The sequence below is a fragment of the Phasianus colchicus genome, chromosome 5 (assembly GCF_987193195.1).
Source record: "Phasianus colchicus chromosome 5, bPhaCol1.hap1.1, whole genome shotgun sequence".
NCBI classification, from domain to species: domain Eukaryota; kingdom Metazoa; phylum Chordata; class Aves; order Galliformes; family Phasianidae; genus Phasianus; species Phasianus colchicus.
Genome location: NC_143440.1, coordinates 9,079,583 through 9,106,337, shown reverse-complemented (window position 1 = coordinate 9,106,337; position 26,755 = coordinate 9,079,583). Strand labels below are relative to the sequence as shown.

The 26,755-nt window shown below is 39.8% G+C and overlaps 1 protein-coding gene across 6 annotated transcripts in view; it reads left to right on the top strand.

Moving 5' to 3' along the window:
* The window catches only part of MICAL2 (microtubule associated monooxygenase, calponin and LIM domain containing 2), a 119,051-nt gene that overhangs the window by 12,588 nt on the left and 79,708 nt on the right, over positions 1-26,755 (top strand). For all 6 annotated transcript variants that reach the window (XM_090140412.1, XM_090140411.1, XM_090140413.1 and 3 more), the window contains exons 2-3: positions 9,384-9,740; positions 26,222-26,429. In XM_090140412.1, the coding sequence (XP_089996538.1) occupies positions 9,477-9,740; positions 26,222-26,429 (472 nt within the window). In that variant the 5' untranslated portion in view covers positions 9,384-9,476. The remainder of the gene's footprint in view (positions 1-9,383; positions 9,741-26,221; positions 26,430-26,755) is intronic.

Genomic DNA, 26,755 nt, shown 5'->3' with positions numbered 1-26,755 from the left:
GCTGGTTTTTGGTGTTGAGCTGACAGTTCTGTAGCCAAGGAACATCTCCAACTCAGAAATACTTTTTGTTGTTGTTTTTTCTTTCTTTAACTTATTCGTGGTTCCCATGGATTTTGGAGCAACTGATAACATCAATATATGATATCATCATCAATATGATGAGCTACAGGAAGTACTGCATGCTAACTTGCATTTAAAAATTATAACAATTGAACACGATTCCAAAAGTGCATATATACACACATGAAAATATTGCTCAGAATGTTTTATTTCTATGATGATCAGTAGTGCCACACTGTCTTTGTTTTCAGTAGGTTAATCCTGGTTATCCATCTGAAAGTATGATGCCTGCAGACGAAGGCAGCTCAGCCAAATGAGTTACTGTGGCTTGGAGCAGCTGGTGTCTTGTGGTTCTTGTGTGCTGTTTCTTTCCCCTGTTCAGCTCCTAGATAATTGCTGCTGCCCCAATAATGAGAGAGAAACCACAACCTGCAATGTGCTCCTGAAAGCTTTGGTCCCAAATTCTGTGACAGTTAACATCCCTGCTGTTCTTTTTCCTCTTTCTTTTCCCAATATGCACCCTGGGCAATTTGCTTCAGCATGGCCTTTGCTTCATAGTTTTCCTTAAAAAGAGGAAAAGAAACATTAGTTTTCTTTCTTAGGCCAATCCTGCAGGAAAAAAGTCCATCACTCTCATTTTGGTATCTGCTGTTCTCTGGCTCTCGCTGCATGGCACATTCAGGTCTCTCCAGTTGATGGCTTGGAGCAGTTAGGTTTGAGCAGCAGCAGCAATGCCCATTGCTTTTCTCTGCCCTCTCCCTGGGTTGTGACTGGCTGCAGGAAGGAGTTAGCCATGCCTGGGTGGGGGCTCCCACTGCAGACAGCAGTAAGGCATGGAGGCTGGTTGGCCTCTTTACCCTGTACTCTTTGATAGGGAGAAATGCTGCAAATGTGGCAGCACATCCTCAGGCACTGCCAAGCTTGGCTCTGCTGTGAGAGCTCAGAGCCCATCTCGCTGTCCTGTCCTGCATTATCCCTGTTCTCAAAGTGACGTGAACTGACAGTATTTCCGTAATTGCTGACTAAGAGTCTGCTTTTTCCTGCTTTGTGCATTTGTTCTTTTTTCATGGTGTCTTACTTCCATAATTATGTCTCCTTGCATACAAAGGGAAGGCTGTACCAGAGGAAGTGCTGCTGCCAAATGTGGCTCAGTTGTGTTGGTATAGCTACATCCATACCAGGCATTTTGCTGACTGGTTGCTGACTAGTTCTGTCAGCTAGTGAGTTTGTTTTCCCTGTGTGCTTCTCAGGCACAGTTGTGCCATATAGGTTTTTCATGTGGCCTGAGGAGGATGAGGGGCTATGATGGGAGTGTGACGTGGACCCTGGCAGCTGTGTGATGCAGGGTGGTGTGGGAGCTGATGTAGTGTTGGTAGCTCAGTGGAAAATAGGATATTAGTCACTGCCTGAGGTTGTCAGACTCCTGTCCTAACATCCTACTGAAAGTGGGCAATCTTGTACTGATAAACCAACCAGCCTACTGCCTGTTCTGTGATAAGTTGCTGTACCTCAGCTGTTCAGAGTGTGAGCTTGAAATTTTTAGGGTCATGACAGGAAGAGAAAGGCAGGACTTGAAAAGAGCTTAAAGTTTGTCTGTTTAGCAGTTTTCACTGATGGCTTTTTCATAACATCATTTAACTTGAATAACGGGCACCTTTTCTTAAGAGGTGCACTTAGTTTCTGGATGATGTTAAATGCTTTCTGGTATACACTTTTCCTCTTGTGATCCCAACCTAGGAGAAATATAAGCATAAGCTGTCTACTGTTGTTTATACTGTGTTTCTAATTTATTACAGCAGAGCTGAGAAATGTTCTTTCTTACAATTAGTCTAAGCAGGAGTCAGATTTTATTATCTTGTTTACATGTAACATTAGCCCCCTAAAGAATGAGGCTTAATCATTTAAAGTTGGCTTTGAAGATGTTTACTATGTGGAAACTTGGGACCTTTTAGTAGAGCCTTTAGCACCCTTGCTAGAAATAATAGGTTTTAAATACTTAACTGTAAGCTGCATTCTTTAAACAAACAAAAGACCAGGACAAAACCCTCAAGTTGAATACTTCTTTGTTTAACTATCCAGAAAGCTCATGGAGTAGTGTGTGGCCCTTATGTGTGTGTTAATATTGGCCAATTAAATTATAAATTCCTTGAAATTTATATTCATCCTAACACAATTTTCTATTATTCTTAAAATTCCTATGCTCTTTGTTGCACCTTACAGGATGCTTGCATGCGTGAAAGAAGGAGATTACGTGGGAGATGATAAAAATGGAAGAGAACAAGATCTTGAATGTTACTTTTTTTTTTGCCTCATTTTGATCCATGAATAATTACTGAAATAATTATCTACCCCATAGATGGCACTTTTGAAGAAATTCATCTTGCTTATGAGCTCTGTTTAGAAAAGCATCATTCTTAGGTAAAGGAACTAAGTTGATAACTTCAGTCGTGTGAAGTGATGCATGTGTCTGGCCCTGGTCTATTATCCATCTAGGTTCTTTCTGGAATCCAGGCATGTGCATAGTTTAATGCAGAATGATTCATAATGAGAAATCAGTAATAAATTAATGCTAATGATAAATATCGTTGCTGTGAACTTGTTCATGTTTTTCTCCAGTCCGTGAGCATGAAAGCTCTAGGGTATGTGGCAAGCCCAGCTGGCTGTCAGACATGGGTTTAATTGATTTCAGCCTGAAGGATATGGAAAATACCCAGCTGTGTTTGGGTGCTCTCTGCCTGTGTACAAGCATGTATTCATGGGGATGCTCTTGCTAGATAAATGCATTCAAGGCTTAATGCGTGCAGGCACCAGAAAAAAAAAATCCTCCCCAAAATGATGTGAGATACCAGGTTCCACTTTCCTACATCAGTGTGTGGACTGTGAGCTATGTCAGATGCACAAGCTCCAGCTGTCTGGGTGAACCCAAATTAGAAATGCCTCCAGCAAAGAACAGCCCACCATTAAGGACCTCATCGCTGATTCTCATGGTTGCAGTAAGGTGGTTTACAATGGCTTGCAAGATTGCTTGGTGCTTCTGGAGCTCCCTGCTAAAAGTCAGCCTTTGTTTTGGCAATTTTGTGCTAATAACTGTTGGCGTGCGACTTGCAGCAGCAATGTGCATCTTTCCTGCTTGAGAAGACTTAGATTCTTCTTCCTATGATCTGTATACATACAGAGTTTTCATTGTGTTTCCACTTCTCTTTTTCTAGTGGAAAAGGAGATTTTTGAAATGAATGTTGAGGGACGGAACTTGGATGTTTTGCAAGTGTTTACCATATGAAACAGGAATTGATAGCAGGAATACAAAGTTGATTGTAAAACTTGCTAGAATGATGTTTAGCTTTGTTCTAATATATTGACTGCTTTAAATCTTTTTGTAGTAATAAAACTTGCATATTTTTGCTCTGTATTTTGAGTAAAGCGTGAAGTAAATCCTGAGAGCAAAGGCAATAAGAAGCACTTTTATATACAATTCACAATCAGTGTAAAATAAATGATTACCTTCATTGTGCTGACATCACAGAATAATAATTGGGCTAATCACTGTAGTGGGTGCAGGTTCCTGAGCCTCCAACTATGGCATGATGCATGTAGCCCATTGGGCAGCATCCTGGGCTTTGTCCATGTCAGCTCTATGTTTGCATGAATGCACATTTACAAGCTGCTGGCTCTAGGGACTCGTCTCACTTTACTGTCAATGTCTTAGTGTATGCCTCCTGTAAAACCAGAAACTGCAGACCAGCAACATATAGAAATAAACAGGATTATTTTTAAATTTCATCTTTAAATTGCATGGAATGAGACTTTATCTATGTGACAGATAAAATAATCTGTCTGTAGGATTTTGTTTCCTTATTATGTATCTAAAATATTAACTGCAAAGCTAGCGTGCTTGTGTGCATGCTTTCAGCTATATTTTAGTATGGGCAGATGTAGCAGGTTAAATCAGCACAGCAGCACTTGTTTGGAAGGCTGCTTGAAATGTCTCGTATGACTTCGGCAAAACAAGCTGATAGCATGTACAGTAACCTTTTAAGTTCATAGGCACAGAATGTCTCAGTAGGAACTGTTTTGAATTCCATACTTGGCCTGAGAAGTTATTTTGCAGGAGTTCTGTGGAAGTCGGCTCTTTATATTACAAAAAAAAAAAAAAAACAACAAAAAAAAACCAGAATAAGAATTTAGCTGTTATGAGGCTTTTTTTTCAGGAGTAATTTCTGTTTATTGATGTTTCTGTTAGGGTTGTGCATCTTAAGAAATGTTTTCTATTTGTCACCAATAGAAAACAAGTATTTCAGGCAGATCTGCTTTTGTGTTTTGTAACTAGTTTTTAACTCTCTAGCAAAGCAAGAGAGAGCTTCAGCTGTTACCAGAATCATACTATGTCAGTTCGAGGAAAACATGCAAAGAAACCAAACTACCAGAAATCTATGTTTCCTCCAGATATAAATATTTATATTTAAAATGGCCACCATGCAAACGAAGTGCGTAATGCAAACAGAAACTAAACTGAAAAGCCCAGAAGCATCCAGTTTCACATGCAAATGTCAGTTATTGTAATGATTTTAGACTTTTTTTTTTTAGACTTTTATAGCAGGGAAGAGATAACAGGAAAAACTTGAATTTTTACTGATGATGATGAAGTGCTGAAGTGAATGGTTTCTATAGATGCTGCAAAATGCAGTCATTTGTTCCTGTTGATGTTTTTAACCTTAAGCAAACAATAAATATATTGTATCCTGCATGCTGAACTAAAGTCTTAATAACTGAATTTACTCCTGGTAAATTAGACTGTATTGAAAATGTAATCAGGATTAGTGGTATTGAAATGCTAGGAATTCAGTTCCTTTCCAGTCTCTCTGAGGAACTTGTTCTCAAGCATTAGAAACAGCACTAAGATACTAAGGAAGGACTTAAAAGTGCTGCAAGTTTGAATTAAAATTAGTGTTTTTTTCCCTCTCCAGTTGGACAACTAAGCTCCAAAAACGTTGGAGCCTGTTGCCTCAAAATGCTGCTGATATGCATTCTGCAGCTATTACTGTCAAAAGTTAGTCATTTTCATTTAATGACTCATGTATGTCTACTTCACTGTTTGCTGTATTATGCTGAAGAACTTCCTGTGCAGACGTGAACTGGCTCTGTACATTGATTTACATAGCGATAATTAGTGAAATTATCCTGACAGTGGAGGAGTTTGGTTTGCTACTCAAAATCATCTGCAGGAATGCCAACTGAGACTGCTAGCATTTGTTTTTCTATGTGTTTGTGTATGTTTCTATATGTTTGTGTATGTACCATTGCTTTAATTTCTACTTTTTCCGTCCTTTTTCCAATGCCTTCCTTTAAGTTGTGGTAGGATCTTCACTTTCTCCTTGGGTTGCTACCAGGGATGAACAGCAGTTCTCAAATTTTCTCATCTGACATTCCTGTTTCCTCCCTGACTGGAGGCACAGAGGGGCCAAGTTATCAAAATGCAACCCTTGTTCTTCCCAGTGTCTGCAGCTTGAGGCTTGTCCTTGTAAATGCCATGGGAAGCCACGTGGACAGCCGAATTCTCACATGCATTGTGCATGAGACCTATTGTTAACTACAAATCTGACCCAGAGTGGCCAATACCCATGAGTGCTTCAGATCTGACATAAGGGAACTGTCTCCAAACTGTTTCCTGCTCTCTAATTCTTTTCTGTGGTCCAGTTTTATACTGGGCTGAAATACTTCAGAAACATGAACTTTTTTTTGGTGTGTGTTCCCAGAAGTATAGTAGTCACATAGGTTATGGTTTCCACATCATTACTCACCTTGAAAAGATTTTCAAGTCTGTTTTATCCCCTGCATGACCTACACGATGAAGGAGGAAAAGGATTAAATGATAGGGTTCTAAGAACTCAAGTTTTTTCCCCACACATGTTGGTTTTTTTGGTTGGTTGTATTCTTTTTTTTGTTACAGGTAAACAGTTTATGTATTGCTTCACAAGTTTTTGAGACAAACACAAAACAGGAAGCAAGCCTATTGTTGTTAAGAATTACTCCATTCAATTTCAACTGCTGGACTTTAGAGCATTATTTCTAGTGAGTTGTGTATGATACCGCAGTGAAATATTGCTGGTTCCTCAGAAGAAAGAATGTAGTTTTCCATAGGCTGCATCTCCTTTTAGGACCATTTTCTTCTCTGTCATCTATCAACACAGTCTGCATGCCAAAAAAAAAAAAAAAGTGGTATTTCCAGCAAGCCAAAAACCAGTAAGCAGAATCTCCTTTGTCATCTGGCCTTCCCAACCACAAAACTGGCTTTTTTGGAGAGCACGACCTCTGACACAGAAAGGAGAAATGCTCTGCTGGTGAGCGAATGTCTGCTGAGATGCTCACCACAGCTCTACAGGGATGTGATGGGAGCATTTTGGAAGTTTGTGAGGAGAAGATTTCATGCCAATCAGGAAGGGGTTTGATCATGGCTTTGTAGCGATGGAAGAGTGAAGTGTTAAGGCTGGGGAAGGTCTCCCTTCCTCAGTGAAAAGACAGAGGAAGCCCAGGCCTGCTGCACATTTGTGTGTGTGTGTGTGCATGCATGTGCAGCACAAGCTTGCATCAAGGTAGAGACGTTTTCCTGTCTTTCACTTTGCCTGCAGTGGTTCCTGCCGAGTCTTCTCTCTATTTTCCTCACCATTATCAGCCCTGGCACTTCGTGCTTTTCCTCATGAGTGGGTTCAGATATAGCTGTACTTTTTTTTGGCATTTTCCCTTTCATCCCCTTCTGTCACTGGATGGAAACAGCTGAGGCTTACAAAAGTCTCTTCTCTGAGTAGTAAAATTAAAAAGTTTGTGATTGGACTCTTATCAATTCTGCATGGGGTTAACTTCTACAGGTGCTTGTGTTACATGAACAAGATAACAATCTTGTGGTGAGCTAGTGAAAACAGTGGAGAGGAAGTAACTGTTTTATAGTTCCTAGGTCAAAGTCATGTAGCACTGAGGCAATAGCAGTGTGAGTTTAAAGCCATGAAGAAAACCTGATCTGGCTGCCACAGTTCTAGCTGAACTGTCCACAGTGCTGTGTTTCAGTGACAATTCCCCCTTCACCAACAAAAAAACATACTTTGGCTTAATGTTAAAAATCACTCTGCCGGTTGCATACGCATTTCTTTTCTGGTTTCAATTGGTGTCAGACACTGGGGGGCTGTATGTCAAGCTGTTTAAGATGAACTGTAGTGTTTAACACTGTGCTACTACTCTCTTTGGTTGTCCTGTGTTATCTTCCTCTCATAACAGCACTTGTGCTTAAGCCCAGATGTACTTTTTTTTTCGCTGAATCAGCCTCTAGATAGTGGCAGGCCCCTATCTTTTCCCTTTCCCAATAGAACTTTTGGTTCTGTTGGCTGGTTTTGGGCTGACCCATAGCACTACTTTCACAAAGCGAGGGCTGGTGAGAGTTGTACCAGGCCTTCCTCTCCCACCTGTGCTGGGGCAGCCAAGATGGCCAGAATCCATCCTGCTGGCATGCAGTTGTTGGAGGATTTTGCTTGTTAATCATAAGTCCTTGAGCCTGGAAAGATTCTGGATGTCTTCAACTCCTCTTGAGTCAGTGGGAGTTCACAGCGCTCAGGTTTTTGTTTGTTTGTTTTTTGAAAAATTAGACATTCTGGAAGTAGAGGCATATAAAATGTTTCTGATTTTACTTCACGAAGCTCTTCAGAAAAGGGCACAGAACATACTATAAATGAAGTATTCAGAAGGGAAAACAAAAATTTCCTGACTTATTCTTGGCACTTGTATTTCATCGTGACATTTGGTCTAAGAAAATGTACAAACTCTCAACGTTGCCAATTTATTTTACCCGCAAACCAAGAGCAGACTGATGTGCATACAAAGGTTATTTATTTTGAGCATAGCTAGGGAATGTGAGTGTTCCAAATGCTTCCTTATATCTCCCCATGGGATCTGCTTAATATGTTGCATAATATTTTTCTGTATCTAAGATAGGCATAGTAGGTCTCTTAGTTACTTAAATACACTAGTTGTGTTTCCCCTTTTCTTCTTTGAAGGAAATGTGAGCAGGGAACGACTAGTTTGTGAACAGTGTTAAATTAAAAAGTGTAACTTCAAAGGCCCTTATAGCAATTTACTCTGAAGTGATCAGCCAACAGATGACGTTCCAAGCAAAATAACTGATTATGTGAGAGGTTAGGCAAGCATCAATTTAGTTGTTGATTTCTTGGACTGGTAGATAATTCCTTAATAAGATAGGACTTGCATCTCTGGCCTTGAGTTCAGGTAGACCCTCTTCTGAGGGCAAGCTTAAACATGACCTATAATAATTTCCCTAATACGAAAGCCATTTGAGTATTTTCTTTGGATCTTGGCTGACTCTAAAACACTTCCCATTAGAGATAGAGAGCGAGGTTAAAGAAGGATAAGGGAGTGCCACAAGGAACGTTTTTTAGTTCTTGCAAATTTATATTTATTTAGAATAGCTTTGCTCTTACAAATTGTAAGAGTATTTGTCTGGAATATCAGGCACAGTTTGACAGTGATCATATTACTAGGAGTAATAAAAAAAAAAAAAAGCCAGTGGAACTTAGTGGGCCAAATGTATGTATCATTAACTTTATATCAGTAGCACATGACAAGATATGACTCCAATCACGTCACTTCCACATTTACTATGTGGACATAAAATTCCTTTCCATTTGCTAGAGTACTGAACTCTTTCTCATTTTGGCAAGAATTGTAAAAGGGGAGTTGTCTGAAGTTTTTTGTGTTCCATTTCTTCTGTTCTGGTGTAACTTGTAATAATGTTTCTGCTTAGTTTGTTGTGTACATTTGCTTGTGACAATTGATTGGGCCAATTCTATATTTATTGGCTGAGCTGCACTCTTGCTCCTGGCTTGTGCAACAGGAGAAAATTCCCTAACATTGACTTTTGGCTGCAGGTTTCTAAGGATTCTTAAGACCAAAACATTACTAAAGATGTACTTGTGATTTAAATTTTGATTAGGAAAAGCACCTCAGTATTCTTTTTTCTTAATCCGTTATCTAGCATTCGTTAATGAATGCTAATTGTTGGGCTGTGTGTGAAGCTGATTGATTTTTGAAGCAGTGGTCTTGCATGTATACGAGTCTCATAAATCATCATGAAGTACATGTTGTGACAGCACAAGTAGGTTTCTTTGTAGCACACTTTAAATGCCACTCCTAAACTTTTCTATTTGGCTGGTTGTCCAACAGTCATTTGCTGTGTTTTTATATTCATATTGAATATGCAGTTTATGGATTTAATTTTCCCAGGCAAAGCATGCTTTAACATAACTTATGTTTGTCTTTTCTAGGAATAACATGCTTGGAATTACTTGCTAGTGTTGGTTACCTGCACCCTAGCACAAGAACTCCAGCTTAATTCTTTTCAACCCTTCTGTCAGAACATGGGGGAAAACGATGATGAAAAATACAGTCAAGCTGGCCAGATATTTGAAAACTTTGTCCAAGCAACAACATGCAAAGGTACCATTCAGGCCTTTAATATTCTCACACGCCAACTTGAATTAGATCCTTTGGACTGTAAGAACTTTTACAGCAAACTGAAGTCAAGAGTGACCACGTGGAAGGCCAAAGCTTTGTGGAACAAGCTTGATAAAAGAGCAAGTCACAAAGAGTACAAACGTGGAAAATCTTGTATGAACACTAAGGTAAGTAGGAAAGGTCATTTTTGAATTCCGCAGTTCAGAATCTCTTAAACTGGTTATCAGCAGAAGCAAGGTTTCTGCCATTCCATGCAGCATGTGTATCCATGAACATTCCCTTTCATATGCTTGAAACTGTCTAGCATCGCATGATTTAGACAAATTTTCCAGATATTTTTGTTTTGGAGAGACAGCACATAGGAGCAGTTCTAAAAACACCCTCTTTTATAGTCTGTCTCAGCCACAGCAGGAAAGTTGTTCTGTTGATAGTGTTGATCAGCCATAGGATATAAGCTCATAAGGCAGATTTATTAATCTCAGGCTTTTAAGAACTGTTTACTTAATTAAACAGTTTTGCAACATGTCAGTTATTACATACTCAGCAGGAGCCTCCTAAAGTGCTGCTTAGAGACTTAAGGATCGGTCTTTGTCATCAAGCATTGGTTCTATTTGCTAAACAAAAGCAAAAGAAAATAATGCACTATTTAAGAAATCAAATATTTGCATTTGAATGCTTTTTTTTTTTTTTCCCTCTCCAAACAGCATATAGATAACTGCTACAAGCACTTAATCAAGTAGACCACTTTCTTTAGTGTGAAAAGGACAGGAAATTATCTTCAGCACATTGTTCAGATTTTAATAGAACCACTGGTATAAGTCATGTTAAAACTGGAAGTTCATGCCATCTCATTCCATCTGTTCTGTGACTGGTCATTTTTAATAGGTTTGTGTCAGAGAAGTTCAGATATTTACTGCCTAATGATAGCTAAACTTTGCCAATGAAGGCCTGGCTTTAAGAAGCTGCTTGACTATACTATTGTAAAACAGAAAGGAATAGCACCCTGGGGTGTACCTAGACACTGAACTGTGGAAGACGTTTTAGTTTGAACTATTGCTAAAGTATTTTATGGAAGTGCTAGACAGGCAGTGCTGATGGTCTCTCTTGTGCATCGTAGAACTGAGTCTTCCAAAAGCATTAGGGAGAAGGATACCATATTGTCTTCAATAATTTAGAGGCCTCTGTTTTTATAAATTTCATTTCTAATAAGCTCCCAGTTAATAATAACTTTTCGTAAGGTAATAAGTATCCTTAGGACCAGTTTCTTTAGAAAAGGAATTACATCATTATGGCTTTTTGCACTGCTTTCCTGGCTGCCTCTGTTTTTCTTCTTTCCTTTTTCCCATCTTTTCCCTTTGTGACCTCTGTTTCCTCCCTCTCTTCTTGATCTTTTGAAAAGGCTTTGAGTAAGTCATTGTGCATCTGTGTGATAAAAACAGACAGGAAAGGGAAGGAATGACAATGTGTGTGATGTTTAACAAGTTACAGGAGATGTTCTACGTACACCTCACTTGCGCATGCAGTCCCAAGTCCAAATTTCCATGGTTAGTTTGAGGAAGTATTTACAACATGAAACAGCTTTGAGACTCATGTGAAGTGTGAAATGAAACCCTGCTCAAACAAGTGTGACATTACAAAGCCAAGGCCTGCTTCTGCAAAGTCCTTCAGCCAAGTCATTAGTTTCTATACATGGTGAAGAGTCATGGAAATCAGTTAGAACGTGAAAAGCTTAATACAGTCTGCATTTTAAGGTTGCCAAGCAAGTAGTTAATCAGCACCTCTTGCAGTGTTGAAAGTATGGTGTTTCTACTCTGAGGGTAAAGATTTATTTGTAGTGGCATGGTGTAAATATTTGCAGAAATTAATGGACGTGAGCTGCACATATGATCAAATTTCAAATGAATGTAGAATGCCTGTGTATGAACAGGACACATACAGATATTCTGTGCAATACTTAGATGTTCATTATGAATCCAAATCATGCCTGGGCCTGTGCTTCAATGTGTCATCGCTGATTTAATGAGAGAAACATGAATCTTCAAATTACTGCAGATGAGAGCAGTGACCACAGACTGTGGGCTCTTTGGGGATATCTAGCAAACATTCCTCAAATGTGAATCACAGTCTGCTGTGAAAGCCTATCTATGCAATATGAATGAGAGGAGACACATTGCAAGAGACAGCAAACTCTCTGATTGTTGCTGTTGTGTACTCTTGATAACTCACAGGTAAACGATTATCAGAGATGCTGGTGTACATACCAGGATTTTCCTTTTGTGCAGCAGGAGATTTCAAGTTCTTGTTTTTTCTTTCATGCTATACAGTTATCATTTTCAGTAAAAGAGCAGGCAAACAGGAGTTGTGCAGGTGAAACTAAACAGAGCCTAGTGCTCAATTCTGTGGAGTTGACTGGGGGCTGGGAGTGGATTGGTTGGAATAGAAATTCTAGTTGTTAAAGCAGCATCACAAAATAAGCTCTTTGCTGTTACAGTTCTGTAAGCAGAGCCAAGCCAACAGTCATTGTTTAAAAATAAAGAATGACTTAAAGGTTGTCTATAGCTGATTCAGCAGGTCGTAGTTCTCAGATACGGTTTTTCTGTCTGGCTTCTAACAATCTTCCTAATCTTTGAAAGAGATGAAATGTAATCAGGGTCTAAACTATTCCTCATGCTATGTATGTGTGTGTCTGTTGTGACTTGGGAGGATTAGCTGTTTTTTAAATAAAAAAAATAAGAACCTGCTGCCTCACTCAGTAACTGGTCAGTTTGTGCACAGTACTTAAGAGCTGAATGCAGTCCTTGTTGTTTGTTGGGTTGCTTTTTCGGTTTTGTTTTTTTTTTTTTTGCTTGTAAAATCTTCAACCACGCTTAAGTTACTTTCATTGGAGTAACAGTATACACAAATTTCCTACGTGCAGAATGTTCCATTCCAACTAAATAACAATAACTCATTATCTTAACTGTTCTTGAAGAACACTGCCAAATAAAGCTTTCAGAGTTTCTGCAATGATATGATTTTAGGTTGGATGAATAAAAACAGTTAAACCATTTTTGAGACGTTCAAACCCACTGCTATTTCAGAATAGAGTTATTTGTGGATTTTAATTTTCCCTTTGTAGGGAAAAAATAAAAAGTAAAAATAAAACACTGCAGAAAGGCATGCAGAAAATTGTGGCAGAAACTTTTTTGACTCTGAGTCAGTCTGTATGTATGCTAAACTCGTATCAAACATCTTCCTTCTATGACAAACTTATAAATTGGGAATTAAGCTGTTCTGAACTGCTGGTCCTGGAGCAGACACTTTCTGGCATTTGGCAAAACTCTAGAAATCATTCTGTGCTTTTTCAGATACTTCTAGAAAAAGAGCACAAATTGATTCTTGTGATAACACTTGTCGCTCATCTTCATCTTGTCAGTTTGGAGGAATCTGCACAGAATCTGTAATGATAATTTCTTTGTGAAGTGAAACATAGCTGGACAATCAGAGAAGGTTAAAGGTTCAACATACAGTGTTCACCATGCTAGCAGCTTGAACGTCTCTCTAAATTTTTGAACATGAGAAGCATAATATGATAAGAAGCAAGAATTCATCCAGCTGTTTGCAGAGTGTATTCAGCAGTGTTTTCAAGACGTACGTGTGTGCTCTAATCACTTATTCTTAATTTCTCTGTATGGATTAGGTTCTTCACTTCAAGATTTGCTGTCAGTTTACCTGTGTGAATGATACAGAAACAAATATGTGCATATAAAGCAGGCTCCCACTGATGTTTGAGATGTATGCATACGTATCAGAGGGCAGGACCTGGTTCATGCTGAAATTCTGGCTTTCCCACAACTGCAGATCTGTGCTTGAGGAGAGCAGAAATCTTTGTGTGAAAACATCCCAGACTTGCTCTGAAGGGAGGTGTTGATTCTCTAAAGCATGCAGATGCTGTTTTTTCAAAACACATTGGCACTTGAGGACAACTAAGTAGACTTCTTTAAGGAGCTAACGTGTAATTATTAGTTGTCTTGGTAGACTCTGGCATTTGTCTCTGGGTGAATCCAGTTTTTGATTGAGGTGGTGTACATGGATAGAGTACTAAACAGTTTGAGTTCTGGTTTTAAGACCTAATTAGGCAGTACTGGCATAAAATGAGAAAATGAAACTGGGCTAGGAACTTATAAATGTTGTGTATGTAAATGTACGCATATGGATATTTATATGTGCATATCTGCGTATTGGTATCACACAGATTCCTGCTAAGCAGATGGAACAACTTAGAACTCAGTCTCTGCTGTTTTCTCTAGCTTTCCTTGTTCCTGGATGTGGTCTTTCAAATCTTGTTTTATAATAGATGAATTTCCTTTCCAAAAACTCCTGTTGGGAACCTTACTGCAAGAAAATGACTCAAAAATTATTTATGGCTACATTTCCAGGGCTTGTGTGAAGCCACAGCAGCTCTTCTCAGTAGTGCTATGTGCTGTCAGTCCTACCCAGACTCAGTGGCATTGGCAGCTGAGCTGCAGAGGGAGACTCTGTGGGCCCCTTTGTTGGGGTGCTAATTTGGAGAAGTGGTGTTACAGAGGAGATCGTGTGGCTTAAGGGGATGTGGGAGTGGAGTGGAGCTGGGGGTGGGGTGTGAGTCATCCAAGGAGGGACTTGGGGTCTGAAATGGGGATGGAGGCTGGAGGCTTTGTGACTGACTCAGTGCTGGCTCTGAGGTTTGTCTGCCTGTACTAACCACGCTGGTGCACCCACGAATGATAAAACAGGATTGCCAAACCCCATCCATTTCTTTTCGTATTGTTCTCATTTCCAAAGACTGTCAAATGAATGCTTTGGGGATTATTAAAACCTACTTCGTCTGCTGTTTTCCTTCCCACAGTGTTGAGAAAGCAAAAGATACGCCTGAGGCACGCTGGCTGCTGCCACGTTATGTAGCCACAGGCTAATCTGCAGGATGAGGAGTGAATTCCAGGCCTCTCTCCTTGTTATTAGGTAGAACTTGTCTTCCTGTCAGTGCTTAGTTGTTTACAAACATCCCATTGTAGCCTTGCCCCTTGTAGCAAAAGAGTCAGGCTGGCTTGTGGATGTCTCTCCCACTCTACACCTTCATAGGAAGTTCTAAACAAATACTTGTCTCTTAGTTGATCAAATCATCCTGCGTGTAAAAACCTGCTGGTGACGGTGTAGCTAAATTTCTTTCTGAAGCAGTGACATTTGTTGATCCTTCAGAGGTAACGCATTTTCAGCCGGATTTTTCCTGTGCTGTATATACCAATGAGTTTGTGTGTTGAAGCATTGTGATTGATTCTGTCCGAATGACCAGCATTTTTCTCTGAAGGGCACAGCTGACCTGCAAGATGGAAGAAGGGAGTGTCAGTTGTGCCCTAACTCAAAAATATTCTTTTTAAAATGAGAACTTTAATGCGTTTGTTCAGTGAAGAACAGAGGTCCGGATGGCTGGATGCCCTTTGCTGGACATAGTAGTCTCTTCAGAATAATAATCAAAATGGAGAGATTTCCAAATGTTATCATCAGGGTTCATAATGAACACACAAAATTTAGATCTATCAGGTAACATTGCTGACTCCCTTATTATGATAAAAATACATGCCTGTGAAGGTCGTAAAATTAAAACTAGAACTTGAATACCATATTTATAGGAAGTTTAGTGAATGGAAGCTTGTGAATTACCATGAAATAGCATTTGGCTGCTATCTTCTCACCCTTTGCCTCATCCTTAAATTCTTCTAGCAGTTATTATTTTGATTTTGCCTTATAAAGCCCTTTTCAGGGTATAAATGTGTAGTTCTTGGATAGCAGAATCCAGGACTACTAAGCAGTCAGGGGTATTAAGTGCCATGCCCTCTACTGAATTGAAGTGGCAATGAGGTCTTTGATATACTTGAAAAAATAAGCTGCTTTTTTTAAAAATATATATATTTGTGCTTCTTTGCTTTTAGCCTTTTAGGGAAGGGCACGTAAAGCATTACAGTGCAATCTCCACTGTAAATTTATTTTTAGAAATTGTAACAAGCAACTTTTACAGTGTTATTTCAAAGGAGATGATGATACAGGATTAATATAAATGAGAGGCGAGGAAGATTGGTTTGAGATGCAGGGAAAAGAGGAAAATCTATGACCATGCAGTGAAACCACAGCTGTTGAATACTATCATTCATTTGTTTCTTTAAAGATTTTTTAAAGAGCGGATGGGGAAAATCGGGTGATGACAGGACACACAGCAGACAGTGTTCTTTGAAAACAAAACAAAGCATCTGACTCTTTGAGCTGTGCTTTAAACTGTTAGATTGGGCCAAATTACGTCAGCAGAGGCAAACGTTTGGTATGTGATTGGGTAACGGAATTGCTTTATTATCCTACTTCCACAAACACACAATTTTTCGGCTTTATCAGTCATGAAAAACAGTGAACCCTGGCCAAAGTAACATAATCAGGCAGCCTAAATAAGATTTTTTTTTTCCAGGCATTTGGGAATTCTTTAAGATATTTGGCTTGTAGGATAATAGTAGCTTTACATCTGTACTTCAGCAGTGCTCTGCTGTTTCTCTCGCTTAATGACTTCGCAAGGAATCAACAGAAGGGAACTGTCCCACCCTGACCCGATTTCCTAGATACTCTGTAAGGATTCCCGCTGGGAGTGGTACCCAGTTACTTTCACACACAATATTAGTATTGTCACCACAAGTGGCTTAATTAAGTCTGGATGAAAGAAAAGGTTATGGCGAGACATGTTCCCGCAGCTGTGACCCTGCAGTGCTTTTGAATTTGACATGTGAAACAGCTGGGCCATGTGCCCGTCAGCCCAGCCGGGCTGTGTGTGTGTGGGGCGAGGAGTGCTGCTGCTGCACCGTGTGAGTCAGGCCTTCCTCCTGGCTCCAGAGAGGCCCTGCAGTGCCAGATGTAGCTGTTAGGGGTTTGTTGTTAGCGACGGGTCCAGCTTTGCCCCGGTAATGTTTGTGTACTGATAAGTGAGGAAATGCATAACTTATGCTACCAAGAGGTGATTAAATGCTTGGCTGCTGAAAACCAGATTTCAGACAATAAAGCAATTTCCTGTCTCCTACAGTTCAGGTCCTTCTCGAGGTTCCCATGTCTGTGCTGAGAACCAGAGTTTTACACCAGTGCTGGCAATGGTTTGCTGCCAGACAGGGGAAATGCAGCAATGGCCATTTAATGAGTCCTGTTGAAGGCTGGTTCTAGTATTACTTAATACAAATGTAGGTACTGGATAGAATGGGGGGCAGATGTGACCAAGCTGGAATGAGCAGTAGTTCTTTAAAATTCTAATCTTGCCTTTCAAGATTTCAAAAAATAGCAGTTTTTAAAAAAAATATTCTATAAAGTTATGACCATACTAGAGAAGGAATGTAATGTCCCTAGCAAGCTGGGAATAAACTGCAGAGAATGGTTTGCAGTGTACAGTAATAGACCACAGCTGAGCCCATCGGGCAGTGCTGATGGGGAGAGCTGGTTATAGGAGGCAGTGGTGTGCTGGAGCTGGGCTGGCTTCCTTCTTGGCTACCTGGTGCAGATCAAACCCCTGCTGAAATACTTGGTTCAACCTGGTGCATAGGTGTGAATAAGAGGCAGATAAACTAGAGTATGCCCAGAGCAGAGAAGTGGGAACAGTTGTTGCTCAGAGGACGTGGCCTGCAGGAGAGGTTTCAGTTCCTTCCACCTCTCTGTGTCAGAGAAGGCCCAGGTGGAATGCTGCCTAATTACATGGGCCACAACACAAGTGTTGCTGGCATCACCTTCTTTGTGTATTAGTCCCATTCGCACTTCTTGATCAAATTCTGGTCAGTTTTTTCAGAGCTTGCATTTTTCAGACCCTTGGACACTTGGTGCTCCTATTTCAGTCCTGAAGAACAATCTGTGTTTCCCAAGATCACGCCCTGTTTCTGTGTGAGAAACTTACCAAAAGACACTGCCTGGCTTATCTTTCATTGCTCAGGATTTGTTCACTTGACCAAGACCCTAATTGAGAAGTAAACATAGTTGTACCACTAAGTACTTGTGTTTCTCACTTCCTCTGCACCTCCGGATGAGGTACAGGAGCAACTTTAAAAGGAACAGTGGAAGAGCAACTCCCTTTTGTGGAGTTTTTTGTGTGCCCTTGCTGAATTTATAATGCAGACAAAATATCAGCTCCAGGGGAGATAGTAACTGTAATATGAGAACTCAGCAAGGGCTAGCAGTGAGCTTCCTGACAAGGGTTCCACACCCAAATCATCTACGAGAATTTATTCTGATCGACAAATGCTTGGTGGAAGACAAAGGCATTTCCCTCAGATCTGTTCTTCTTTCGTTTGCTTGTTTTCAGCTAAGAAGGAAGCAGCTGCAGAAGGCACGAAGCTTTATCTGGCAGGTGAGGGCTGCTGCGGGCAGGCTGAGGCCCAGTAGTACTGGGAGTGGTGGAACGAGCACAACTGGAGTGGGTCAGGTCAGACAGGTGCTTGGGTCTTGAGCTTCACCCTGCACAGATTGAAAACAGTCATTAGTATGTGTCTATATAAATAAACACCAGCCTGTTCAGAATGTTGAGCCCCTTCTGTTGCGCTGATTGCTGGTGCAAAACAGGCTTCTTAAACGTTGTGATGCGTGGAATATGTCTTCAACTCTTTTCCTTTCCTCTTTTTTTTTTTTTTTCAGTTTTTTAATAATTTATATTTCAAGTCTCCTTCCTTAAGCAGGTCCTGTTTTCAGCCAAATTGTTTTGGAAATAAGAACTGGGGATTCCAAAATCTACTGTAGAGTGATATGCTACCACCAGATTTGTTCTGTGGAAGTGATGTTAGCTTTCCCTGCTAGCAGAAGCTGTCCTGAAAGCAGTTACAGTATTTTCTTATTCTAATTGTGTGACTTGTTCCAGTCTGTCTTTCTTGTTGACAGTCAGATTCAATTGTATTAAGTGGTGGTGATTGTGCAATTCCGAGTGCTTTCAGTTTGTAAGTAAAACTGTAAATTAAAAAAAAAAGTCTGCCTATGGTAAATGACACGTGCAAATGACTGGTTAAAACATTATTTGGCTTTACTGGTTCTGTGGCCTTGAGTGCTAGCACTGGAGAATGAAGGTCTTCGAAGGCTGCATCATGACCTGGAAGAAAATAGACCCCAGGAGCCCCAAGCTGTTGGCCACTTAGACTTCTATATTATGTACTCAGCTAGATCTGCTGTATGCTTCTGTCCAGTTATTCTACTTAGGGAATATAGAAATGATTGGATTTGATTATCTGATCCTTTAAAAATAAGTAAATATAAATTTTGATTCTGCCTTAAACCTGATGATTCATTTTTGAGATCATTTACCCACTAATGGCTTGTAAGAGCTAAGCCTTGATTAGACTTTGGTTAACAACTAGCCTGATATAAAAAAATGGATTCTAAACATATTCTGAAATATGTTGTGAAATAGTCTTGAAGTAATTTTACTTGCCACTTTCTGGCTGTAGCATGTTGGTTTCTGTGTGTCATTTTTTCTTTTTTCTTTTCTTTTTAAATAGCATGTTGCCAACTTCTTTCTGTAGCAAAGCTATACAGTTGTTGACCAACTTGTCTGGATGCTTTGGACGCCTTCAGGCATGAGAAATCCCTTCCTCTGGGTCTGCAGACAAGTCCTCTGCTGGCTGGTCAGCATGGCTCGTTAAGCCCCTGACTCTGAAACCATGTGTCGGATTCATTTTGTTCTTGCTGTCACAATCTCAGTAATGTCACTACTCACAAGGCTTGCAGGACTCAAGGCTTGGTCTCCGTTTATTCTTCTCTGCCTTCAAGGGCAGGGTTGTTGGTGCCTCCACTTCTTATCTGTGTTGTCCAGTTATCTCTGGATTTTAATTTTATTTTTTCTGAAGCTTTTAAAGATAGCCTTAAAGTATTATCTCAGCATTACAGGCATAAACTTACAAAGATGTCGGTGTGCATAAATGGTGTGAACCGCATTCATGTCCAAGATAGGCAGTGTTCTTTCTGAAAGGTTTATCTTGTTTTCGTTTTGATAGTTGAAGCAAATGGACAAAGGAAAGAAAGGAAAGACAAGCCCTCTTTTTTTCTTGCTGTTTTTTTCTCTGTTTTGATTATAGTGAGAGACAGGTGAGAAAACAGCACGTACATATTTGATTCCAACGGCTGTTAGGGTTTTTTTGTGTGTGTTTTATTTGAGGAGATCGTTGGATTAAAACGCCTGACTTCTAGTAGGTAATCTTTTTATTAAAAGCTGAATGAGGTTTCTTGTCAGATGATATGCAGGTTTTCTCCAAATAACTGTAGGTGTCCTGGAGAGGAAGTGAAAGTGTCTAGAGATACTTCTTTGTTTAATGTCTGCCAATTACCTTTTTAAACTTTATTTTTTTAGAAATTGTGATAAAAGCTCTGAGGTGAAGTCAAGATGTTTAAGTATGACCACGGCCTCACGAGAGAGCTCGAGAACAATTCCACAAAACAAAGTCCTGTCAGCCTTGGTGCATCAGTGAAGGAACTCCTGAAATTCCAGTAAACTGAATGCATACAGACTCTCATTGATGTGTTGCTTAGCACACTATAAGTTTCAGATGTCTTTCATACCGTTGTTTTAATTTCAAACTATGAAAAGATTTTTATGAACAAATCTAATATTAGTACGTATATCCTGGAGACAGAGAGGGTGGCTGGGCAAGCATGTCTGAATTCATCCAGGAAAAATGAAGACACGTGGTTTTTTTCCATGCAGAAGCTTATCTTCCAAAAATCCTAGTAAAGATGAGCCAAATGAATGCAGTAAATGTACTAATGTTTCACTTCTGGCATTTTGTCCATATAAAAAAAAAAAGGAGTGCAATAAAGATAGATCCTCTGATCCCTGGGTTGCACTGTGTCCAGCTGCAAGGGCGGCAACTGCAGGGCACAGTACTGGGGGAAAGAGCTCTGTCCAAAATCAGCCTGGATTAGGGAGCTTCAAATGCATACTGCAGTCTTTTTAAGGAGAAAAAAAAAAAAAAAACAACCAACAGCAGTGTCTCCATTTTTGCCAGTGACTGATACAAATGCTTTTGGCAGGAATAGACCAAGCTGCATATTTGTGAGGCACTCAGCTGAGGGTATAGGGAATAAAATAAAATGCCGGTGGGATCAAAAGCATTTTTGTGCTGGACTATGGTTTTGCTGCTGTGGTTGGTGGCAATTAGAGGTGCACAAGCCTTGCTGTTCCAATTGCCTTTGAACAGTGGTATTTATGTGGTGTCCAAAAATGTCTGCTCAGCAAGATCCATCTAGTCTTCATATTTCAAGGTAGTTTTTGGAACTGTCTGTAACACATTTAAATAAAGTGCTTTCATAACCCTGTGGAGAATTAGGACCTGTCATTAAAATACATGTAACTGAATTATTAGTTTTGTCAAATTAAACAGTTTTTAAAAGCATATTTTCATCTATTATATTTTATGAGCGCCTTATAATGTTAGCAAGGCTAAAATTCATTATTGCGTAGTAAGTTTAATTAGCTCCTGTATGTTTTTTCCCCTACTTATTTTGATGAAAGAATGTGTTTTTTTTTTTAATAATTGCATGTAGTATAGATCTGTAAATCACAAAAACTTTGGTTATAATTTTTGTTATAATTCTTATTTCAGCTTGGCACTATCTATTTTATATTTAGGTATGCTATCAACAAATGATCACTCTCCAGATCACCACCATCTTTGCCTATCACTGTTATCACTGTTACTGTCAGGGTCCCGGTCTGTTGCTTTATACTAAACCCAGCTCTATAGTAGGGTAATGTTAATCAAGTTGGGCGACAGGCAATGAGTACAAACATGTTGGGCATTGTAGGGCATGTGACTGCCAAGGGCCTGCTGTGCTTGCATAGCTCACGTGGTTTGTACCTGAGCACTTTACAGCGACGTGTCCTTCATCTTTTGCTGGTGCCTATATTCAGGCTGGTACGCAGAAAGGGAGATGCAAGTGTTCATACCAGAGTGGATTTGGTCTAGTGAAACAGTGAGCATCCAAATAGAGTTGTTGGATTTAAGGGCATAACTGTATACTTAAATACTTTGGTAGACAAGGGCTGCAGCAAGACCAGACTCAATGTATTAGGTTGACAAAACACATTGTACCTGTGCACGTTATACCTATTTGAACTTAGCCTGCTGATTGTTTTTAGTAAAGCTTTCTTAAAATTTTAATGTTGTCTTAAATGGCATATAAAGTTTGAAGTGACTTGAATTATAATGTTTCAAACAAAAAAAAAATGTATATTGGCTATTCAGTAAATTCAAGGTACATTTACACGTCAGTATTCAGTGAATTTATGTGATAAAATCTGAGGCTATAAATGTGAGATGAACGAACGTCTGACTGAGCAGCCCTGTTTCTGCCAAAAGCGTTCTTCTGTGTATTGAAGGGGATGAAATGAAAAGCGCTGTGGTGGAGAGAGCTTCCTGCTGCACTTCTGGTAGCTGTCTGCCTTAGATGCTTCTGCAGCTGTTTTCCTTTGGAGCCTTTCCAGAGAAAGTCATTGCTGATCCAGGAAATGTGTTGTTCCATTAAATTTCATGGCTATCTTATGTTGCATCACATTTAGCTCTATCATGAATAAACACTTGCTCAAATCCACGTAGGGTGTAATCCTGTTGTGTCAGTGAAATTAATTCTTGATGCATCCCTGCCCCCTCCAGTGTTGCATCCTGAAGTCTGAGGCACTGGAATGTCCTGGATGCACTGCTTGCAGAGCTGAATGCACCTGTAGCCCAGTGCAAATGATGGAGCAGATTTACCATGGGAAGACAGCATAGCCTGTCACTGTGCAGCCTGCAGGCCCTTTGGCTGTGGGACTTCTGGCACTGCAGGGGGTCCCACGGCTGCCAGGAGCAACTGTAGCACCAGCCAGTGGCTTCCAGATGTGTGGTGAAGGCCTCCTTTTGTGCCTGTTTCCTGTGGCAAGAGCCATCCCTGTGAGTCCCAAGTGGTGACTCGGGTGAATGCTGTGCACCAGTTAGAGGAGGTTAGATCATCTAGGTGGATGATCTCACTAGTTATCACTGGTATGCATGTAGATTTCCACTGAAGAGTGGGAATGGTGCTTCTGGCTGGTGTGCAATGGGACATAAGGTCTCTCTGTGTCAATCCAGTTGCAGTTAAGCTCCTATACAAAATTTATTTCCTCCATTCTGAGCAGCTGAAAGGGTAGAAATACGAAAGTTCTGAATTTCTGCTGTGATTGTAACTTCCATCCCCATATTAGGAAGGTATCTGGGAGAGGTGGTGTGTTGTCATGAAACAACTCTGTTTTCTGGAACTAATTTAGTGGTTGAGTACCTCAGATGGGAGAGGGCAGGGGTTTAGAGTTGGGCATTATGAATGTTAATACACTGAGCTGCAGTGGGTTCTATCTGTAACCGTGCATTTCTTGAAGTCAGTGAGATTTTTGTCATTCTGAAGCTTTTTTTGTTTTGTGGGTCTTTTTGTTTGTTTGTTTTTAACATAGTGCTAACATTCTTCCTTTCTCCTTCCTTTCTTTCAAAATCTGTTGTTTCTTCAAGCTCGCTTTACTGCGTGAAAACCAATGGAGGCATTCTGCAAATTCTCAGCTGTTAAGCTGTGTGTGGTTTTTCCAGAATGGGCTATAGGTGCAGGGATTCACAGGCTGAGGATTTAATAGTGAGGAATGGATGGGGTTGTGAAAGGTCCCTGCTCTTTCTTCCTCTTTCCTTTTTATCCACTTCCATTTCCAGAGTGATTAATCTGTGTATTAAACAGGAGATCATCCTGAAAAGCTGTGTCAGGCACGCAAGTCATCCCACTTTTGGAGGGGTAACTTGTGCTGTCATTTAGGTCATTGCTACATGCCCTTTTGCAGTGTAGAAGCATTTATCACAGGTTTTTCATGTACTGTCACTCCTAAACATATTAATAGAGAGCAGGCACCATCTCCAGATGCCAGATTTACTTCCTTTGAGACTTAGCAAGTACTGTGTGTGCTTATATCATATGTGAAACTTTCTGATAGCTGATAACTGAACCTGGAAAACGATCTGTGAAGTTACTGCTGTAAGTAGAGTTTTGGTTATGGTATGGGACAAGTTACAGATACAGATAATTATATTTGAGAGATAAATACAGTGCTTTTTAACGGTGCCATAAAAACTCGTTATGTACTCAGAGACTTTAATCAAGTTTTATAAAATAGGCACGTGCTTATTTGTAAAGTAAATTGCAAGAAAGTAATTTCAAGAGCAGTCCCCAATGAACCAGAAGTCTGTGGCAACAGATGCTGAAAATAAGAAGTTGCTCAAGGCTCCCTCTAGGCTGACTGTAGGAAGGTTTCTTTGCTATATGACTTAATTTGCAAATGGAGAGCTGGGAAGGAAGGGCTGTGACAGGTGACTGGTATGGTCCCTTTTCTTATGCAATAAAGGTTGGAGTACAAGTGCAGTAGGCATTACTTCTGCAAGAGTTTTATGCTAGTTTTGATTCCAGAAGTTTTAAGAAAGAAGACGAAGTGCCAAATGTAAGCTCTATGTCAGCAGGAAGTATCCTTAATAAATCAAAGAACAAATAGTTTTGAAATAAATGTTTTTATTGAAGGTAACTATGGATGGATGGCAAATACACAACCATTTTTCAAAGGGTCTCCAGGCAATCAGTGAGATAATTCATCAGTGTTGATAGGAAGAAGGGAGAGGGTAAAATCCTCCTTAAGTTTTAACATGCCAGGGTGAATTAACAATATTTTCTGTGTGAGTTTTATTATTTGGCAAGATCCACTATGATTAAATCTCAAAAGACTGGTTTTTTTGGGGGGGCTGTTTCTTTTAAAGTTGCATTTATTTATAATAAATATATACAGCTGACATATATAATACAGTTTGTTAGCAAAACAAACAAACAAAAAAAACCTAACAATCTCCCCACCCTCCAAAGGGGAAAGAAAAAAAGCCATATCAAACCATGTATGGTTTTGATTTATGAAATGTTTGTAACTGCTTGCTAAGCAAGCATTGCTAGAAGTCTGTGTAGCTGTGAAGGCAGCCACTTGCTTGTCAGAACTCGGAGTACTCGTGTTCATCACAAGGATGAACAGAAAAGAGCTGACCTGGACTCTCTCAGCAATCCTCTTTTGAAGTCAGGGTATCTTCTGCACAATATTTTTCCCCTTTATATAATTGTATCTATTTATGTTTTCTTACTACTTACCATGCAGTAAGGAGTATTCTTATACTATAAATCAGGTATGGGTATGGAAGTACAACAACCTAATTTAACTCACTTAATAACTAGTTAACAAAACACTTGCTTAAATCACTGCAAAAACACCTTATATTTCATTGAGAATGTGAGTTCTTTACATTATTCACTTTAAAAAAAAAAAAAAGAAAAAAAAAGACGTTTTTATACTTATGTGATTTGCTTGGACAAAAGTCATGGACAAAAGTCAACACCAGATAATTTTTAAGATGTTAAAACCTGAGAACAAATGCACAAACCAAAATAAATAAATGACCCCATTTTATGAAAGAGAACTGTAATGGGAACCAGACTCGTATCCAGTGAGCCTCCAGATACAGTCCATGCTTGCTTTGAAACTGTAATCACTGTCTGGCTATGTATGTGGGACAAACAGGAACATGTCTGCATTGTGAGATAATGCTTTTGGATTTGCTCTGCAGCGCTTGGATCTAGAGCTCACCCCTCAGCTCGTGCCCACCTTGTCCCTCTGTATCCCAAGCCCATTGCTTGAACTGATGGTGAAGGTTTTGTGAGGTCTTCATGGTTTTGGCTGTGTTGTTGTTTTTTTTTTCTTCTTGCCCTTTAGTGAGGGAATGTGAGTGTTGTTGAGCTTCCAAGGCTGTTTCTAGGCAGACTTTAGTAATCAAGCAGGAAAATGTAAACATATTTGGATTTTAATTAGTAGTTTTCTGGAAATGGTTTGCTTGTTAATCTGTGAAAACTCACAGCTGTCAGCTAAAATTTAGGTGAGAATTCTCTTTAATGGTTGCATTTTTTCTTCTAAGAATGCTCACATTCAGACTAAAGCCCCTAAGAGGTGATTGTCTTAATGGTAAGGATGTTGGCCACTGCATGAAATGGAATAAGGTTTGCTACATTCCCCACCTCTGGTGAAGAAGGACAAGCCTACTGAGTTCCCTTGACGTACCCCTGCCTTACAGCAGCGGATGAACCAGGCTCTTCTGTTCAGGATATTTCCTCATTTGGAGGAGGGTAACAAATACAGTAAGACTGCCACCTGAACTAGCAGCTCCAGCAAATGTGCACCAATTCCTTCTTACTAAATAAATAAAACCTATATCAAGGCTGCTCATTTCTGTTCCATGTTATGTAGGTGTAATATTATTTACTGCAAACACTTCTGAAACGCTGAATGTAACTGAGAGATATTCAAGCAGATTCTAAGAGGTGTTTGGCTTTCTGTAGTTCCTTCTTTTTGTCAGATGTTCTTACATCTGCATGAAGAAATTCATTCTCCTTTGTAAACTGTTTAAATGCCCCATGCAAACAAAATTTATTTCATTTATAGTCCACTTGAAGACATTTTTGATAGCATGAATCTGACCAAATATGAAGTCATAACAATAGAATAAGTTAGAGATGATTGAGAAATCAGTACCAAATCCTGTGTAAAACTTCCTCTTTTCTCTGGTAGTGTTTAATTATTGGAGGTGGCCCATGTGGCTTGCGGACTGCCATAGAACTTGCCTTCCTGGGAGCCAAAGTTGTCGTCGTAGAGAAGCGGGACACTTTTTCAAGAAACAATGTGTTGCATCTCTGGCCGTTTACAATCCATGACCTCCGGGGACTGGGAGCAAAGAAATTCTATGGGAAATTCTGTGCAGGATCCATTGATCACATCAGTAAGTACCTAAGGATATGGACTGTGTTCAGATAAAAGAGATGTGGAGATCAGATTAACGGAGACTTTCTCTGCTTGACTTTATCTACCATAAACATGTGTGCATGTTAAGGAGAGAGAATAAAAGGTTTCATTTAAGCAAAATGGCAGTTGGACAAATGACAGTCTTATGGAGCACTTTGTTTAGTCTGGACTTCTTAAGCAATAGGTTTTTATTACAGCTGTACATAGAATCTTGATGTTCATTCTAGTATGCTAAAGGTAGATGCAGCTCCTAATGAGAAGATAGGTGTAAGTGTGGTATTTCACAGGGATATATTTTTGTGC